The sequence below is a fragment of the Penaeus chinensis genome, chromosome 7 (genome assembly GCF_019202785.1).
Source record: "Penaeus chinensis breed Huanghai No. 1 chromosome 7, ASM1920278v2, whole genome shotgun sequence".
Classification (NCBI taxonomy): Eukaryota; Metazoa; Arthropoda; class Malacostraca; order Decapoda; family Penaeidae; genus Penaeus; species Penaeus chinensis.
The window spans coordinates 17,954,722-17,974,721 of record NC_061825.1 but is presented as its reverse complement, the minus strand read 5'-3'; the positions used below and the strand labels follow the sequence as shown (position 1 = coordinate 17,974,721).

Sequence of the window (20,000 nt, the reverse complement as noted above, 5' to 3'; positions counted from 1 at the left end):
TTCTCCTCCATCCTTCTCATCCTTCTTACTCTTCCTTGGCCTGCCTCTTTTCTTGACAGTGTGGTCCAACGGCTCAGATGCAGTCGATTCTCCTCCATCCTCCTCAGACTTCGTATTCTTTCTCGGCCTGCCTCTTCTCTTAACAGTATGACCCAGGGACTCAGATGTAGTTGCTTCTTCTTCATCCTCCTCAGACTTCGTACTCTTCCTTGGCCTGCCTCTTCTCTTAACAGTGCAATCCAGTGACTCGGATGAAGTCAATTCTCCTCCATCCTCCTCAGATTTCATACTCTTCCTTGGCCTGCCTCTTCTCTTAATAGTATGACCCAGGGACTCAGATGCAGTTGATTCTCCACCATCTTCCTCAGACTTCGAGCTCTTCCTTGGCCTGCCTCTTCTCTTGATAGTGTGATCCCAGGACTCAGATGCAGTTGTTTCTCCTCCATCCTCCTCAGACTTCGTACTCTTTCTCGGCCTGCCTCTTCTCTTGATAGTATGATCCAGGGACTTGGATGTAGTCAATTCTCCTCCATTCTCCTCAGCCTTCATACTCTTCCTTGGCCTGCCTCTTCTCTTGACAGTGTCATACATTGACTGAAATGCCATCGCTTCTCCTCCTTCCTCATTATCCTTCATACTCTTCTTTAGATTGCCTCCTCTCTTGCCAGTATGATCCAGTGACTCAGATGCAGTCGATTCTCCTCCATCATCCGACTTCATACTTTTCCTTGGGCTCCCTATTTTAATGGTGTGACCTAATGATTCAGATGCAGTCATTACTTCTACTTCTTTCTCCTTCTTCTTGCTTTTCTCTGGCCTTCCTTTTCTCTCAGCCGTCAGTTCTGTACCCTCTGACAACATTCCTTTGGTCCCTTCTTTGTTCTCACTCTCAATCATTTGTTGCTGCCCTTTTCCTTTGACTGGAGGTTGAGGTGATGAGGATGAGCTTCTTGAGGTCTTTTGGGGGCTGATTTCCTCCTGATCCTTACTCTTCCTCTTCAAGGCTTTGGGTATGCCTTTGGAGTTCTCCTTGCTTTCCATATGGGAGTCCTTGGCACTTGTCCTCTTGCTCAGCTTCAGAACAAGTGTGGGGTTTGTCTCAGGGCCCTTGCCCCCAGTATTCTTATTGTGTTCACCAAGGACCTTCACACTCTCAGCTCCTCCCTTTTCTTGATATTTTATGATGATTTTAGGAATCCCTGCATTTTTCTTGGTGTTTACTGTTCTCTCTTCCTCCTCCTCCTTCTCCTTTTCCATTTTATGATTTTTCTCAGGGATTTCATCTTCTTCCTTATCCCAGTCTGTTGTGACCCTAGTACGCTTCTTGGGGGCAGGCTGGTGAAGCTCTGATGCAGGAATGAGGGGGAAACGGCAATCCACTATCCATTTCCCCTGTAAGAACTGCTCTAGGGGGCACTCAGCATCATGGTTGGTTTTCATGCTGGTCACCATTCTACCCCTAATTGGAAGAATAAATAAATACATAAATAAATAAAATCATAATAATGAACTGAATAAATAATTTTTAAACATTTATTAAGAAGTAAATGTTTATTAGATACCCTCACCTGCCATTGACCTCCAGGCTGTCAGCATTTCAGAAAAGGCCAACGAATCTCCACCATGTAGCTGTATTTTTGCATGCGTGCCTGGATATCCCAGTATTTTTTTTACATTACAGATACACTCACCAAAGATTAAGCCCCTAACTCTACATCATAAATTTTATTCAACAATGTAAATTACTATGAATGGGTAACTTCTCCTGGCAAACATTGTATGCATCTTGGCATACACAGCAAGATAGAGCTGAAACTCAAGAACTAAGCCTGTGAACAGCCCTTTCCGCAATCTTTTACCCTTTATTTGTGCCATTATCATTCATGCCTGCAGATTATTTCTTGTACCAATGAATTCAACTTTTGTCCTCTACAAGAATACCATCTTCAATATGCCCTCGTATAGTGTGTCCATACTGTAATGATTATACAACATCCCTGGCAATTTGTTCTCCTTCCAAGCTCTAAATATACTGGGTAGATTATTTTTTTTCCTTTTCTTTTTGCAGGAGCACCAAAGGTATGGAAACCATGGAAAATGTTTAAATACTTTACCACTATGGAGCTGGACTCATCCTTTGTACTTCAATGAATCTCTGTAATTGATCAGCTCACCAGCTTGGAGGCAGGAAGGAAGAGCCCTGTGCTATTTAGGATTCTTAAGCCAATGACTATGGATTTACATACTGTCCCCTGTAGTTTTGGTGAATTTTGAATTTGCAGAAAAGCAAATACTATTAATATTGATGCTGTTAACATTTTTATTGAGATTATGATTCTTAAATCCTTATTAGAATATTAATAAGTTTAAAAACAATTAAGTAATTCAAATGACCCTTTCAAAAATAAAGGAAAAGGGTCATCAGGTGAGATAGGTAGGGCAATAACTGCCTCCTTGGTGACTCAGCACCTGTAGAGCCATCTTTGTGTAAAGACAACAGATGAACTTATTTCACAGTGGGCATGACATGCAATCTGCCATCCGTGTCGATCGGGCTAAGGTTGCCTTTTTAATGCCTTTTATTCTAATGGTTAAGATTTTTTTTCAAGCATTTTTAGGTGTCATAAAACTCTACATGTCAGGGAAGCAAATGCCTATTGTTTGGCTACCACTTTAATGATAGTAACATTGACATTGCGTATACGGAAAGAAAAACAACCATATATATCGTTCACTTTAAAAGAAATACGAAAATGTGAAAAAGATTTCGAGCTCATCAGCAATAAAACATCTCCCTCCTAACGGTTCTCATTTCGCATTTCTCCGGAGTTGAAATGACTAAATCCGTATTCCAAAATATGCTTCTTGTATTCATTAATCAACTTCAGGAGAGAAACTGAAAATCAAATCAGAATTATGGATGAATCGACGATTATATGAAGGAAGAGGGATTTCTCACCTGAATTTTTTGTTTTGTTTAGCCGCCTCGAGGGATGGTTAGTGTAAGCAATACATTTTGATTTGTGGAATTCATTTTAGCTTCGTATCATATTGGGTGTCGTTTGTTTTTGGTTAAATGATTATGGCTGTAATGATAGTATACATATATAAAGAATATCTTGGGTAACTTTAGGATAAACTATGTAAGATGTATAGGAAGGATCCTTCCCATTTCTCCGCAACGGATAAATATAGAAGTAATAATACTGATACGATAATAACAAAAGAGCAATAATGAATAGTGATAATAACTATCGATAATAAAAATTATAACAATTGCAATAATGATGATAATAACAACAATATTGGTAATGAAATCTCAATCTCAAATGGACTCAAGCGTAGAGTGCTGTGCGTGATGACGAGGGTGATTATGGTGATGATAATGAAAAGGAAACTAGAAATAATAATATTAATGATAAAGATGATGGTAACGTTGATGATAATAACCATAATAATAGTAATAATGATAATGATTATTTTCACTATTATTATAAAAAATATCAAAGTAATAGTAAGAATAATAATAACAAAAATGATAATGGCAACGATATAATAGTAATGACAATAATGATAGTAATGCTGAAATAATAATAATAATAATAATAATAATAATAATAATAATAATGATAATTGTAGTGAACCTCTACCATTGTTTATGACGGCTATCAATCATCTGTTCCTAATCCTGAACAAGAGGTCAAGAAAAGGTCAGCCAGGTGGCGGTCAGTGAGGTCCTTGTGTCGTCACGAGACACCTACAATGAAAATGATGATGATGATGATGATAATGATAATAATAAAAATAATGATAACAATAATAAAAATAACAGTGGTAATAATCACAATGAAAATGATAATAATAGTGACAGTAATAAGGATAATAACAATGACAATGGTAATATTGATATTAACAATGACAACAGTAATGATGGTGATATCCATAATAGTGATATATTAGTATTAATGATAGTAAATATGATGGTAATAATGACAATGACTGCCATCGGCCAGAAGCAGTGATACTCTAGTTATGCAATATTTGTTGCACTATTCAATAAACTGTAACCCTTAGTTGCTTATGATGAATAGAGTTTGGTGGTAGTGACACTAGACTCGGCGCCCCGAGAACAGAAAGGGCAGTGAACATGAGATCAGAAGTAAATATACCATCATTTCTGATATGATAATATTTATTTGTACCATATTTGAGGTTGAAGCTCTGAAGGAATACGTATATCTTTCCAAAAACAACATAAAATCACGCAAGCAGACGTGACTAATCACACACACGCGCACCCTCTAATACACAAAATCTCCGTGAATATTACAAAGCTCAATGTCCCATTAGTAAAATACCAAAAGGTCGATCCATTCCACCATGGAAAACTTCAACATTACATGTCCTCCACAATAAAACAGTTTGCATAACTGCGTGTTAAAACAAATTGCGTTAGCAACGGTAAAGGGACACACTGAATCTATGGGCGGATGTATACGAGTGTTACGCTGACGGATCCGTAAGCTCTGGATACAAAGTTAGTTGTGCTTACACTGTATACAAAAAAGGCTTATTGCAACATAGCACAAAGTTCTCACAAGGAAGAGCTAGTAGATCTGACAAACACTCAAAGGCCTGAAAGCTGTACCATAAGGCACTACGATCAGCGATAGCAAGCCTTCCTATAGGTTGCACCGAAGTCGAACCAGACAATGTGACGTGGTTATTGCCTGAATACGTTTAGGTTGCAGAATGTACTGTCAACTGCACGGTACAAGAAGTGCAGATGAATGTAGATTTAGACTGTGTAACGAAGAAAATAAGCAAACACTTGAGCACTATATCTCGGAATGTCATGTGATACAGCCTTTCAGACCACCTAACATGAAGTATAAACAACTATGTGAATATTTTATATCAACTGATACATTGGAGATATACTTGTACAATATCCTAAATTTACTAAGTAAAACTGCCGTAAACAAAGAACAGTGTTATGTAAACACAGTGGCAAAAGCATATCAATGTATTTTTTTTTTTTGTATGATGTATGATCTATATTTTCATTTTACCAGTTACAATTACAGTAGTCACAGAATACTGTACTATATCAAATATACGTAAAACTGTAACCATGATTGCCCACGTCTGAGCAGATAGCCAGGGTGGTAAAACAAAATGACTTAACTTACTTAGGTGGTAATGAAGCTGTATTTGTGCTCATGGGCCTCTTCGACAACGTCAATCTTACTCTTAACGTTAAAGTACAGAGCTCACAACCAGGCTGAGGAAGTGATGACGTCACTGCTTGTCCTTGATGCTGATTGGATAATGGTACCACTGCCAGTCGTAAAAAGTTATATGGAAAACTGTTATACATCCTCACTTCACAAAGACCACCATGGGGACGACATAAACGGATCATCTGGTCCGAATAACAATTTAAAAAAAAAAAAAAAAAAAAAAAAAAAAAAAAAATAATAATAATAAAAAATAAATAAATAAAAAAATAAAATCACACTGACAAATTAATATGTATATCATATACATATATACACATATATATATCGGTTATATTTGTCTATATAAAGACAAATATATATGCATATATGTATATACATGAATATGCATATATACAAATGTATGTACATATGTGTGCGTGCGTGTCAGTATTTGTGTGTAATTAATGAAATAATAGTACAATGGCATCATCTTTCTATGTAGCAACCAATCATTTTTCATTTTCATGCAAACAGTGAGATTATAGGGTCTTATTGCGTGATTTGAGTCCTCTTACACTTCAGAGATTACATTAATGATGGTAATTAGATTTGACGTTATTAATATTCCGAGATCTCCCTGATATACCATGCTATTCATTAAAGCAATTCCAGTTCATAAAGGAAAACCGGAGATCAAAATGGACAAACTACACTGTTATGAAATTATATATATGTGGCACTACAGTCTATGTACAAGTAATAGTTATGTAATTTTTATTTCCGATCTGGATTATTAACTGTTCAGCATTGAAAGTACTTTAGCGCAATGTTGCACATTTCAAATTTATTTTTTGTTAATTAATTATCTCGATACCTCACTTGATTATTTTCAGTGTTAAACATAAATCAGTTTAAAGAAAAGCCCAATCACTAAGCAGTTTACGTTATATTTATGAATTGTATAAAATGACAATCTGACCAACAAGTATATATATTTCATATCTGTACTGATCGTGATGTAATAATAATCGTGTCTCCTGCGCTTCCATACTGTTTTGCCCAGCGATTATTAACTTTCCAGAGGCGAGAGAGAGGGAAGTCTTTCCATGGGAAGAGCATTTGTCAGCCATGTCCGTTTCCAATCATTCGAGAAAATATCCATTTATAAAGACTTTTTCTGAATAAATGCAGTTCATTCATCTAACTATATGGATTAACTTTTCATGTGACTATCTAAAATGCTTCTTCATAACCATTATTTACGTTTAATGTAAAACACCGGATGGTATGTGTGAATATGAAGTCAAGTGGAATTCATTTAAACACAGTATTTACCTAGTGAAAAGTACCAAAGTAGTAATTACTTTCTGAGAAATCTAGCATGTTCGTGTTTTTTTTTTTTTAATTTTTAATTCCAAATGTTACAATGGATATTCTTGGTGTGACATAGTGTCTGTTTTATTTTGCTTCTAAGTTATCCCTGTGTGCAAGGAATGGCCGGGGGATTTGAACGCAGGTCAGCAAGATTGCTAGACGAGATCGCTACCGCTGCACCGGAATACCTTAATAAATGATAATTGTATAAAAGTATATGAACTCTTTCTACGTATAATCTGAACTTACGACAGACAGCCTAATAGGCATTAATTAAAAATATAATCCCTAACGGACATTTTTCTGAGTTTAATATGCTCTGTTCATGCGCATTGCACACTTGGACAGAACTGGCAGCAAAACCTTAATAGCTCGCCGAACTGATAAGACTTTTCGTTAACGTTAACAGTTTGGTTGGCGTTGCAGAAGAGGCCCTATTTTAGGATCTTGGTGTTTACTTTAGCTCGAGATAAGGGCCAAAATACGTATTCGCCTCCTGAAACTGTCACCTTAGCATCCATACAACCGAACAACCAGCCCCCCTTGTCCAGGTGACCTGGTCTGCCCAGCTTGGAACATCAATGAGTGAAGGTGAATTAGTGTTGACTCCAGGAACTCATTACAAGAAAACTGCGTAATTATACGTAAGAACTACAAAACTAGATTTAAGATTATCTCTAGTATTAGTGCCGAGTTAACTATAGATTCCATTTATGTCTTCTCCCCGTCGGTTAGTGGACGACGGGTCAAAAGACTATAGTCCATTTGTAAGTATTTTTACGAAATAAATTTGTAAGCTCATAGTTTCATATAATCCCATTTTGTCATCCCCACACTATAGGACATTGAACAAGAAGGGAACCACACCACAGAGGTACGGGCTGGGAAATAGTTGTAAAAGATGTAATCGATCGATACAGCGAAGACAAGTAATTGATTGTCAATATTCTCAAGGTCATAAATCCCGTATTCTCGTGATTATTCGAAAAGGGAAAGAAACGCCCTTTAAAGGTGACATTCATGAATAAGCAAATGGTAACTGAAGTAATAAAAAAGGTTAAAGTCCAGGTCACATGCGAAGAATATAAGAAAATCTGGATAGGAGAAAATATAATAAAAGATGACAGAGAAATACTGCAGAAAAAAAAAAAAAAAATTGGAAGAGGTAAAAAACAAAAGCGAATAAAGGACTGAATAAGAAAAAACTTGAGAGGCCTCCAAGCAAAACAAGTTTACCATCGGAACCAAAATGTGGAGACAGACAATCATTAGCCTTGCAGCCAAAAGGAATACCGAAAAATGATGTAGAAATAGTTTATACATATATAGATGGTTTATGTTCGAAGGTACTAGAACGAGATGCAGTTATTGAAAGTAATAAATCAGATAATATGCATCACTGAATCCAAACTGGATCCCTCTGTAGACGATGTAACATTAGGACTCAGAGACTACAATATTTGGATTAAAGATAAGGCAAATGGAAATGGAGGGGGGGGGGGGGGCTGCGCAATATTAACAAGGAAAGGAATTATAAAGAAATTCAACAAGATCTCATAGTAGAACTAAAGGCAATTGAGGTAGAAACAAACGGAGTAAATATTATAGTAACCACAGTATACATTCCACCTCTGACATCGGTGTGGTCACAAGAAAAAAACCTCATTCAATAAATGTTTAGAGCCTGGAAGATGTGCTACGACTTTCGGAAACTAATGCAAAATAATTTTTTGTAACGGGGTATTTTAATATCTCAGCCAGATTCGTGGAATGCAAAATTACTAGAATTCATAAATGAATTTCGTCTCTTCCAGAATGTAACCGTTCATACCAGGATAAGACCGTATATGCTTGACCTAATATTTACAAAGCATAAAGATGACATTAAGGATATGGAGTACTGCCCTCCTCTAGCAAAAAGTGATCATGTAGTAATTAAGCGCTACAGGAAAACCTTATCGTAAGTAAGGAAAGAGAAGAAAAGTACAAAAGAGGTTATTATAGAAGCCTCAAATATTTCTTTGATGGCATAATCTGGAAAACCTTCCTAAACGTAGAGAACCTTGATATACAATATTCTAAATTTTGCAAAGTCTATAAACAAGGAGTAAAAAAAAATTGTATCAAGATTCAAGACTGAAGCAAGAAATGGCCAAACGTGGTTCAGTGATAAATGCAAGAAAGTGAAAGAAAACAAACAACTCCATAGGAGAAAGTTCAGAAGACATAGATCTCAGGCAACGTATGGAAGGTATAAAGTAGGAAGAAATGAGTATACCCAAAACATCAGGGAGGCGTACTTAGACTCTGAAAAGGATATAATCAATACATGTACAAACCAACCAAAGCTCTTCTTTAACTACATAAATAGTAAGACTAAAAGTAGAGATCGTATGAATGCCATCAAAGAGAAATTTCAGTCAGTGTTTGTTCAGGGCCCATACTTTGAAATGGTAAGTAACCGTACAAACCTAAATCAGAATATCGAACATATCACACTCGAAAAGAATTGAATAAAAGGCCTACAGAAAGGGTTAGACAAGACTAAAGTAGAGGGACCAGATGAGATATCTAACTGGGTTCTGAAGGAATTGTGTACTCCGTTATTGTTAATATTCCAAAATTCAGTGAGACAAGGAAAACTACCAAAACAATGGAAACTTGCCAATGTTACACCTTTATACAAGAACGGCGACAAACAAAACCCTCTAAATTATAGACCAGTTTCGTTAACAAGTTCAGTATGCAAGCTGTTAGAAAGGATAATTAGGAAACGGTACTTGGAAAAACATGATATGATATCAAATAAACAATCTGATTTTAGGGAAGGAAGGTCATGCGTAGCAAATCTCCGTTTCTATGATAAAGTTTCCGAAATACTACAAAACAGAGACGGCTGGGTGGATTGTGTATACTTAAGAAGGCATTTGATAAGGTGTCTCATAAAAGACTTATGAAAATTAGAACACCTAGGTGGAGTGAAGGGCAAGCTCCTCGATTGGATGGAAGACTTCCTTCATGAAAGACAGATTAGAACTGTGATTAGAGGAAAGCACTCTACATGGCGACGAGTAACTGGCGCCGATTATGTTTACTATTTTCATAAATGATTTCGGGTCAAACATAAGCCCAGGTAATTATCTGAATATGTTTGCAGACGACGCGAAATTGTAAAAAAAGATAATGTCAATGCCTCTAAAGTGACATCGAGAACTTATTTAGTTGAAGTTGTACATGGAATATGGAATTAAAAACCAATAAATGCTATGTAGTCTGGTTCGGAGAAAGTATAAATCGTCCACTATACCAATGCAAGTTAGGAGACGTAATAATAACCAAGCAGATAAAGAAAAAGACCTTGGAATAATCAAAAACAGGAACCTAAGCCCAAATGATCATATAAATAACAAGGTTCATGAAATGCTACGGCTGATTGCCAACATAAAGAGGGTATTTGTGTATGAGGATGAAGACATGGTAAGAAAGGTCATTACAACCATCATAAGACCTAGTCTTCAGTACAGTGATATGGAATCCATACTTAGAAAAGGATATAGATAAACTAGAAAGAGTTCAAAGAGCAGCCACAAAATGGGCACCTACTCTAAGAGATATGGGGTACGAAAAAAGACTACAGAAAATAAGTCTTACTACTTTGGATGAAAGAAGAAAAATAGGTGACATAATAATAATATTCAACTATATTACAAGTAAAAGAGGCGAGAAAGATGTCATGAAGTTCAGTTTCCCAAACAGAACTATTGAAACATGGAACAATCTTCGGAATAACATTGCATGTGCTAAACATCTGCATCAATTTATAAAGTTATATGATAATCTAAATATAGCTGACATCTGAGCTTACCTCTTCTCCTGTACTGAAACAACTAGGTAAAAATAAGGTTTCTCTGAGGTCACTTTTGCCAGAAGTAGGGTCTTGTGGGCATATTTCTCTATGAATCGTCGGTAATACCCATAAAAGCCAAGAAATGTTCTTACTTCTAATCGATTTTTAGGTGTGGGAAAGTCTTTTATTGCAGCTGACTTGTCTAGTCCAGCTTTGACTTCCCCATGTACTACACACTGCCCCAAAAGGTTTATTTCTTGTTGGAACAACCGCGTCTTTTCGGGACTGGCTTTCTATCTCAGCCGACTCAGCACTTCCTTCAGCACCTGTAGATACCAGTCAATATTATCGGTGTGCACAACCATGTCGTTTAAGAACTGCAACCCTTATCCGATTTGGACACTGAACACTAGGATCATAAGGCGTTGGAACGTTCGAGGTGCATGAGACGGACCAGATGGCTTCACTGCGTACTCAAAATGTCCTTCATGGGTGGTTAAAGCTGACTTCGGTATTGAGTCCTCATCCAGTGGAACTTGATGGTACCCACTACGCAAGTCAGGGTGTTGAAAACCACTTACTCCGACTGACTTGGTAAAGAATGTCTTCTATCAGTGGCAGTGGGTAGAATTCAAGCTTGGTTTGGCTTCTCAGAACCCGAAAATCTACACAGAGCCGTAGATGTGATTTGTCCTTTCTCTTCACTAGGACAATTGGTGAATTCCATTTAGAAATACTGACCCGCTGGCCTTGCTCCTTCGGAGCTTTGACTTCTGCTTCCACTGAGGTCGTAGAGCATATGGGATGAACTTGGGTGGAACATAAACTCAATCATTGTCACCTGTTTTCATTTTGTGTTCAACAAGATTGGTTCTTCGTAATGGATCTTCCTTAAGGTTGAATGCCTCTAGGAATTCTCTTATTATGGAGTCTGCTGCTTTAGGTTTTTCCTTCTCAAGGATCCAGCTGTCAGTACCCAGTGCTTTCAAAAGTTTCTGGAAATGCTTCTCATCATACACAGCATGGATCAATATGAAGAGCTTGATCTAGGGGATCCTCTTTTTCTACATCATCCGGTTTCACCTCAGTGACCATGGAATTTATGCTCATAGGCACCCCAATAATTGTTTATGATGGATCCTCCAGTACTTGGAACTTAAATCCAGCTTGTGAGCACTCATAAAAGCCGTCCTAATAAGCAATAATGCCTGTGTTATCCTTTAACAAGTGAAATAGTGAAACACATGGAGGTAACCCAAGAAAGTCTCGCCCAGATGTACACAACATGGCAGCCAACCCTAACCATTTGTTTGTATGTGGTTTCGCACCCCATTGACTTATCAGGCGAACTTGACACCAGTAATTGCTTTTGACCTGGCTCGGGACAGGACTCAGGAAAACGTGAACAACAGAGTACTGCTGATAGTGTAGACGTGTCTTAACGATAGGAATATGTTCGTTAGACAAGGAAATAACCAATAAAGAAGTTTTCTTTATGGAAAAAGAACCAATGAAGACAGGCTGTGCGTCAAAATGTCTCAGAGCAGACCTCACACTATGTGCATCTGAACCTATTATTCGGTGAGATACTCGAACATTTCTTAGACAGATCTCCCAAGTTCTAACTTAGAGAATTAAGGCATTATTGAGTAAGTCAATAAATAGATAAGTGAAAACTATCTTCCATTTTTCCTCAAAAGTCAGTGGTGGCAGTTTACCATTTAATTGTGGATGTAAAACATTAGATAAGCAGAGTATCTAATCATAAAGACGTTAACGCCACATGGGAAATGGATTGCATGATCTCCGAACACAAAACAATCACCAGTTGTCATATGATCAACCATCATTATAAACAAGGTAATAATAGTTGAGAATCAGGCAAACCATATCATTATGTAAGCAGATACTCGCGGACAGGAAATGGTAGAGGCAAGCAATTTAACTGAAGAAAATATGAAAGACCCTGACAAAATATGGGATACTCTGCGGACTCGGGTAAACCCTAAGATTAACAAATATGGCGACAGACTCCGTTTTCATTCAGAGAGAAAATAGATATAGTGATGAGTTATTAAACTAACGTGAAACTCAAGCGAAGAGATACAAATTTACTGAGATAGAACACGAACTATGAGTCATTGAGCAATTCATGGATGGAATCTATGATTTGCAAAGAAGCCTTATTATAGAAGGTGAAGACAGAAGGTTGAGCAAAGCATTGACATTGCCAGATATTTTAAAGCAACCATAAGAAATAACAGTGACATGAGAGCCAAAATAGTCAATTATGACTTAAACGTTGATGCTATTGGATACCAAAATTTTGCAAGGGCATCAAAACCATGCAAGAATTGTGCAAATGTGAGCTAGCACACAACACTCCCACAATCCTACCCAGCATATGGTGCTTGGTGCAATAAATGTGTCAAGATGAACCACTGGCATAAGATGTGTCTGTCAATACCAGAAAGTAAGAAAAAACATACAAGAGTAAGAGCCCAGGCCAAGGTCAATATGCCAGAAATTAAGGCCATAGGAACTTCAACAGTGACAAGTTCAAGAAAGGTAACATCTGCAGTACATAGGTTCAGCCAAGATGACCCCAATGAGGATTATTTCACAGTAGGTTCTGTTAGAGTAGCAGATGTGTTAAACAGTAATGATAGTGAAGCTCTACGATTTATCAAAGTCAGGACCTCCAGCAACAAGACATCAATGACAGTCAAAATCGATACAAAAGGCTGGAGCAAACCTGCTTCCGATAAGAACATTTCGAGTAATGTGCCCAGATTTATTAGATGTTTATGGGAAGCCGAAAACCTGTCTGACTAACAACCGTCAAACGAATTTGGTTGCAGTGAAACTTAAGCATTTTGGGTCAATTAAATTAAAGTGCACATTCGATGCAGACTTCTACATTCTGGACCAAGAAGTTGGACCAATTATTTCAGGTCTGCCAAGCCTGAGAGTCCTAGGCACGGTCATAATTCATGAGACATGGATGTACCCTCAAACAACCAGTTGGCTGTCCGGTTAATGGATGATTTAAAGAAATCATACCCAGATTAATATAATGAACTTGGGAATTTTCATGGAAAATACCACATAGTGTGAAAGAAGGTTCAAAACCAATTGTCCATGCATAAAGCTATAAAGAGAAGCCATCACAGGATGCTACACAAGAGGAAATCACACACAAGTTTGCATATTCAAGATTTTTCAGCAAACTTGATGCAAAGAATGGCTAATGGTCAGTCAAGCTTGACGAAACCAGTTCATTCCTCAATACATTTAACACTTCTGTTGGCCACTATAGATACCTTAGAATGCCTTTTAGTCTGGTTATCTCACAAGATGTTTTCCAGCAGAAAATGGATCAGATCCTCGAAAACTGTCCTGGTACCATTGGCATTGCTGATGATGTAATTGTGTTTGGGAAAACTGGAGAGGAGCATGACATAAATCTGCATAACAGCTTAAGGTTTTCGTAGACTTCTTGTTTCTTGGACAAAGACGAGGAGTAACTTATCCTTCGTCTACCTACAAAGGAAGGGCAGAAACAAGTCTACGAAAACTTCAAGAGGAAGCAAGACACACAGAAGCAATGTTATGACAGAGGAGCAAAAAACCAACAAGCACTCCTACCAGGCCAAGCTGTTCGAGTTCAAGATCACGTAGCTGACAGTCATTGAGAAATCTCAAAAACCTCGATCTTACATAATTAAATACCCAATTTTAGTTCAGCATGTCTAAGAGTCTTCGGTTTCTTGATCCAGTCTTTGCATGCCTCATCTTCACATCTCTCAGCCTATTGAAGGACACGTTTTTTGTCGTTCAGAAAACCTAGTAAGAATCATCTTTCTTAAGTGCAGGTAGGGGATTCCTTCAGGGTTCCCTTTTCCTTGCGGATGTACCCCATGGCGAACAACGTGTTATCAAATTCATCCCTAATATTACGCCTTCTTATCTCTGCTTCCACCCGGGCGAGCTATTCACCATCGGTGAGGCCATCTTCCTCACCAGTAAACATGGGAATGTTCCTGTCTCTGGTGTACACCTCCTTCGCATTGGACCGTTCCGTAGTCCTTGCTTGGGTTGGAGTTGCTTCGTTAGACGTGACTTCGGCCAGATAGGCCTCTGCCGTGCCTTCTGTTGCAGCTCGATTACCACGAGTCAGCGACTCAACCAGCTGCTGCACTTGTGTAACCAGGGCGCGTAGTTGTTCTTCTAGATTCTTCGTAAAAATACTTTCAAATGAACTATAGTTCCTTGGCCCGTCGTCCACTAACGGGAGAAGACGTAATGGAATCTACAGTTAACTCCGCACTAATACTAGAGATAATCTTGAATCTCTTTTTATAGTTCTTACGTTTAATTACGCAGCTTTCCTCTAACGAGTTCCTCGAGTCAACAATGATTCACAATGATTCACTCAATGATGCTCCAAGTTGAACGCCTCCAAGGAGGGCAGACCCGGAATGCCAGGTCAGCTAGACACGGGACTGGTTGTTCAGTTGAATGGATGCTAAGGTGACAGTTTCAGGAGGCGATTGGGTATTTTGGCCCCTACCTCGATTTAAAGTAACCACCAAGATCGTCCACGAGTACTGGACCCTAACATGAACACAACTTCTACAACTGCAGCTTTACTACCACCCAACTCCATTTTGTGGATTTATTCCTATAGATTTTCCCATCATCATAAACAACTAAAGGTTACATTTTATCGACTAATGCATCAAATCTAGCATAACTAGAGTGTCACTACTTCTAACCGATGTCACTACTACTACTATTACTCCTACTACAAAAACAAATCCTACTATTACTATTTTTATTACTACCACCACCACTAATGCTGCTGCTGCTGCTATTGCTACTACCACTACCACTACCATTACCACTACCACTACCACTACCACTATCACTATCACTGCTTCTACGACTACGACTACGACTACGACTACTACTCCTACTACTACTACTACTACTACTACTACTACTACTACTACTACTACTACTACTACTACTACTACTACTACTACTACTACTACTACCACCACTGTTACTACTACTACCACCTCTGTTACTACTACTACTACCTCTGTTACTACTACTACTACTTCTGTTGTAATTACTACTACCGATGCGACTGGCACTATTTCTGAGATTGATAATAATGATGATAATGAAAATAGTAATGATATTAAATCAACGTGTAGAAAATGTAGATATTGGGCGGTGTAAACAAACCCGACCGTTGCCTAGCAACGGGCTGTAAACACGTAACATTCCAGCGGAATCACAGGCGCAGGAATTCAAGTCTTCAAGGCACGGGAGAAGGAGGCTCTGAGGCGAAGGAGCGAATAATTGTGGGACTGAACAGGTCTTTAGCATTTGAAGATGATGATGCTACAGAACATTCAGATTCGGGATGGAGAATACACTAAGACTATTTATACGCTGGTGAGAATGTGATTTTACTCTCCGAATTGAAATGGTTCACATTTCTTTTGATTTTTTTCTGGTGTAATGTTAAGGTTACTTTATTTATAATCTGAATAGAAAACAATTGTTGGTGTGTCACTGGATTATTCTGTGTATTTAGATTGTGAGTTTATCTAGAATATGAGAATGGTGGTTGGATAATTCCTATATTATGGCCGTCTTTTCTAGTGGCAATTAGGGTGCAATGTGATGTTACTCAACACCCAAAACCTGTCTTGTGATCAGAGGCAAGGCACACTCTGCCCAGTCTTTTGATGTAATTGGCATAGCTACCTTTGATGGCTAACTGTAGTACTGTATTCGTTATTTTTTCGAATAGTATACAGTATTTTGAAGTATATCCTAGATGGCTTTTGATACCTTAAGATGCTGTGTTATAGGTACCCAATTTCATTACAGATATGCATGAAAATAACCAGGAAGTAATGCATCTGGCAATTCAATAAAATTCTCAATTCCTGTTGCACGAATGGTGTCGTGTTAGCTGTGACTGTTGGAAAAGACTTATTTCGGCTTGTTTTGTCATCATTACATATCCACAACGTGACTCCTTATTCATTAACAAATATGGAGTAAAAAGCCTTTTACTGAATACTGTAGGTCCACTTCACAAAACCCATCAAATTTGAATCAGTGGATTCCTATTGATATTTTCTAATCCAGTATAGCAGTAATAGTTGGCAGAATTGAAATATAAGTAGAATATGAATGGCCAAAAGCTCAGCAGTAATATGGGACCAAATGGTGAGGGACATTTGCCGATAGGAGCTTCTGCCTCAACGGAGGACTCACTCAAAAGGGACTAAGGGGTTGTATCTTCCCTATGTAGAGTATTGTAGGCAGCACATTCCCACTGCAATTATTAACCACATGGCACCGGGGAAAATTAATAAAAAATGGGGAAAATGCTGTGCTCATTTTTTATATTTTTTTGAAATGTCTCTGCACATAGATGGCTCTGCTAGTGCTTAGCCATAAAGGAGTCAATTAGTAGACCTTGTGACCTAACCTGATTTCACCTTTCCTTGAACTGATGGAAAAACATATTTTTTGCTACTGCTATGAATATCGATAGTGTTATTTTTATTATAAATATTATAATTACTATATTGTTATTAACATTAGTAACAGCAAAATAAGATAACGTAAAATATTTTCATAAATCAAGGAAAAGGATAAACGGACGAGACATGTAGTACTCATAATTGGCTTGTTGGTGACTTAGTACAAGTGTAGCCATCTATGTGTAAAAACAATTAATAAAGTAAACTGACAGTGGGTATGGCATGTACGCACATGCCATGCCTGTTGGCATTGGGTTATAATGCATAAATACTGCATAATCTAAACCTGCCATTTCCTGGGAATACCTCAATGCATCCTCACCTCACAGGTCGCTATGTTGCCTCGTACCATCTAAAACCTACCAAAAAAAAACACATCAATACCAAATCCAATGGATTTAAGAAAATTACTTAAGTTTTATTTTCCATAGTGTATCATGTAATTTCATCCATGGTCAGATTCTTAATCCAATTGACCTGATGGCAAGAAGATGCTATGCCCTCTGTAATATTAGTTTATTATTTGTCTTTACACAAAGATGGCTTTACAAGTGCTTAGTCACCAAGGAGTCAGTTACTAGTCCTACCAATCTCACCTATGTTTTATTACTCTGATAACATTATGGTAATTATAATATCAACAATAATAACAGTATCAGTATTAATAGCATTAGAAAGAAGAACGCATTTTCCCATAAATTAAAGGATTAGTCATATAGTAGTCATATAAGGCCTACTGATTATCTCCTCGGTGGCTGAGCCCACGTGGAGTCATCTGTGTGCAACAAAATTCTCAAAAAACTACAGTGGATAGTACATAAACCCAAAGTGAATAAGTTAACATCCTAGTAACTAATAATGCATTTGTAGTGGCCAATCAGATTTAAAAAGTTAAGAGAATCTTTTATTTTATTCTTTGATTAAACCATGGTGGGTATGTTAATGAAGTCCCTTATCAATAATGGACATACGAATTACACTTTCATTACAGATAAAGGAACAACGATATAGCGAAGCTGTGCAGATACTGAACCACATCCTAGATGCCTACCCAAGTGTGAGTGTCTGTCGATGTCAAGATGTAATGGAATCAGAATGCATAGACATCTTTTCAGAGCTTGTATCATGATTTTTTTTTTTTTTTATATTAGGACATCCTGTAAATAGAGTGCTTTTCCAGAATTAATTACATTTTGAATATGACAGATACAGATAGTGTTTATTTAAGAGGATATTTCCACTTGCTCATTGTTGCTAATGCACTTTTTGCATAACTAGGTGCTGTATGAAAGATTTTTAAGACTTGATTTTGATTGTTGAATATTGTTAATAGCATGAACAGAGATTGTGCTTAGTTTCTTTAGATTCAAGATATCTATTGTATATTTTCATATACTCTATTTACGTCTTACATTAATTTACAGGACCCTGGTCAAGACATTTGCAAATGTGTTCTGCTTATGATATATAATTTTAACTGATGTAATGACTTTTTTCATAACATCAACTAACACAAACTAGTGCATTAAGTTATACTCATAGTCATGACTACATAAACATATAAACAAAGCCTACAGAAAACCCAAAGTAGGGTACCTGCACTTGACTGGGCTTGGATTTATGTTTTTCTTTTGCCTTAGAAAAGTTCACCTGAAGTTAGTATTGCTTTATTCTTTTTATTCCTTCCCTGGTGGCATAGAAGCTGGAAACAGTAAATGCCTCATGTTTTGCAACACTGCATGCACTCAGCATGCATTTAAATTCTTTTTTACTGTATGCCAATTCTTCAGTCTCAGGGCTGAGGTAAAAGTTCTTCAGGCTTCAGTTCCTAATAAAAGTCATTTTTCAGACGGGCTCTACATAGCCACCACCATTGAAGGCAATTTTTGAAGCTAGTCATAAGTTTGAAGTAAGCAGAAAAACAGCTACATGAAATGACATAAATAGGATAAAGTAGAAATTTATAACATTATTTTTTATTATTATTAGCTATATTAAAAGATTCCTTGAGCTGTTATCTATTGACATAAGTATGCTTTGCTGCAGATATGATAACATTAGATTTGAATGTGAATAGAGTACTTTTCAGATACTACTGTGTCAGATTCTAGAACTGGAAGGAGTCACATTGCTTGTGTAACTAGTAGGCCTTTGCCTCATTTTCATTTTGCAGTTAAGGTTGCTGGAATTTTGTGAGGAATGATTTGTAAATACAGAGAGTCTGTACCATTTTTTTCTGTATATTTAAACAGAGAAACTTTCTTATTTCACAAAAAAACAAAACCAGAAATTATAGTGTTACATGCACCATATGTAACATGCCATCACCACAGGAATTGCACACTAATACATTGTTTGAATACATTAGGAACAATAGAGTCAGCACAAAAGAAATATTAACAATGCTTATAGAAATAAATAAAATCACTTTATGTAAAGCACTTGCCCTATTCTGTGTTAGCAAAATAACATAATATAATGAAAAAAAAAAAGCTACTTCCTTCTTTAACATGTTGAATTCATTGCTAAATCATTCATTAAAATCAAATAACCAAATTAATATTCTTATTAGCGAATTGGGCAACATTACACTGAATTATTAATCTTGTAATGCAATAGAAAGTCATGTATATACAAAAATATCTACTCGTTTATGTATGTGCATGGTAAATGTATGTTTACAGAGTTATTTAACCTCAGCATGAAATTTGATGCAAGAAAAAAAAATTGTCATTTATCGAACCTCAACACTAAGAAAAGGCAAGTCTCATTGTGGCTTTCAAAGTTTTGATAGTGCTATTTTTTATTGTTATTTTCGTAACCCTACTTTTATTCTTGTTATTATTGTTATTGTTAATGTTATTATTGTTATTGTTAATGTTATTATTGTTATTGTTAATGTTATTATTGTTATTGTTAATGTTATTATTATTATTATTATTATTATTATTATTATTATTATTATTATTATTATTATTATTT

General features: G+C 36.9%; 2 protein-coding genes across 3 annotated transcripts in view; one reads left to right on the top strand and one right to left on the bottom strand.

The window, feature by feature from the left end:
* Window positions 1-5,306, bottom strand: part of LOC125027549 (ABC transporter F family member 4-like) — an 11,171-nt gene extending 5,865 nt beyond the window's left edge. Inside the window, exons 1-2 of one of the 2 annotated variants that reach the window (XM_047616642.1) lie at window positions 5,193-5,306; window positions 1-1,459 (exon numbers count right to left, since the gene is read on the bottom strand). The exon at window positions 1-1,459 is cut by the window's left edge and continues 610 nt beyond it. In XM_047616642.1, coding sequence (XP_047472598.1) covers window positions 1-1,459; window positions 5,193-5,224 — 1,491 coding nt within the window. In that variant the 5' untranslated portion in view covers window positions 5,225-5,306. Of the gene's footprint in view, window positions 1,460-1,568; window positions 1,692-5,192 lie in introns of those variants that run through there. The other variant, XM_047616643.1, reaches the window with a different exon arrangement.
* Window positions 5,307-15,636: 10,330 nt separating this feature from the next.
* The window catches only part of LOC125026896 (tetratricopeptide repeat protein 30B-like), a 20,306-nt gene continuing 15,942 nt past the window's right edge, over window positions 15,637-20,000 (top strand). The window contains exons 1-2 of the mRNA XM_047615495.1: window positions 15,637-15,912; window positions 18,010-18,075. Coding sequence (XP_047471451.1) covers window positions 15,850-15,912; window positions 18,010-18,075 — 129 coding nt within the window. The 5' untranslated portion in view covers window positions 15,637-15,849. The remainder of the gene's footprint in view (window positions 15,913-18,009; window positions 18,076-20,000) is intronic.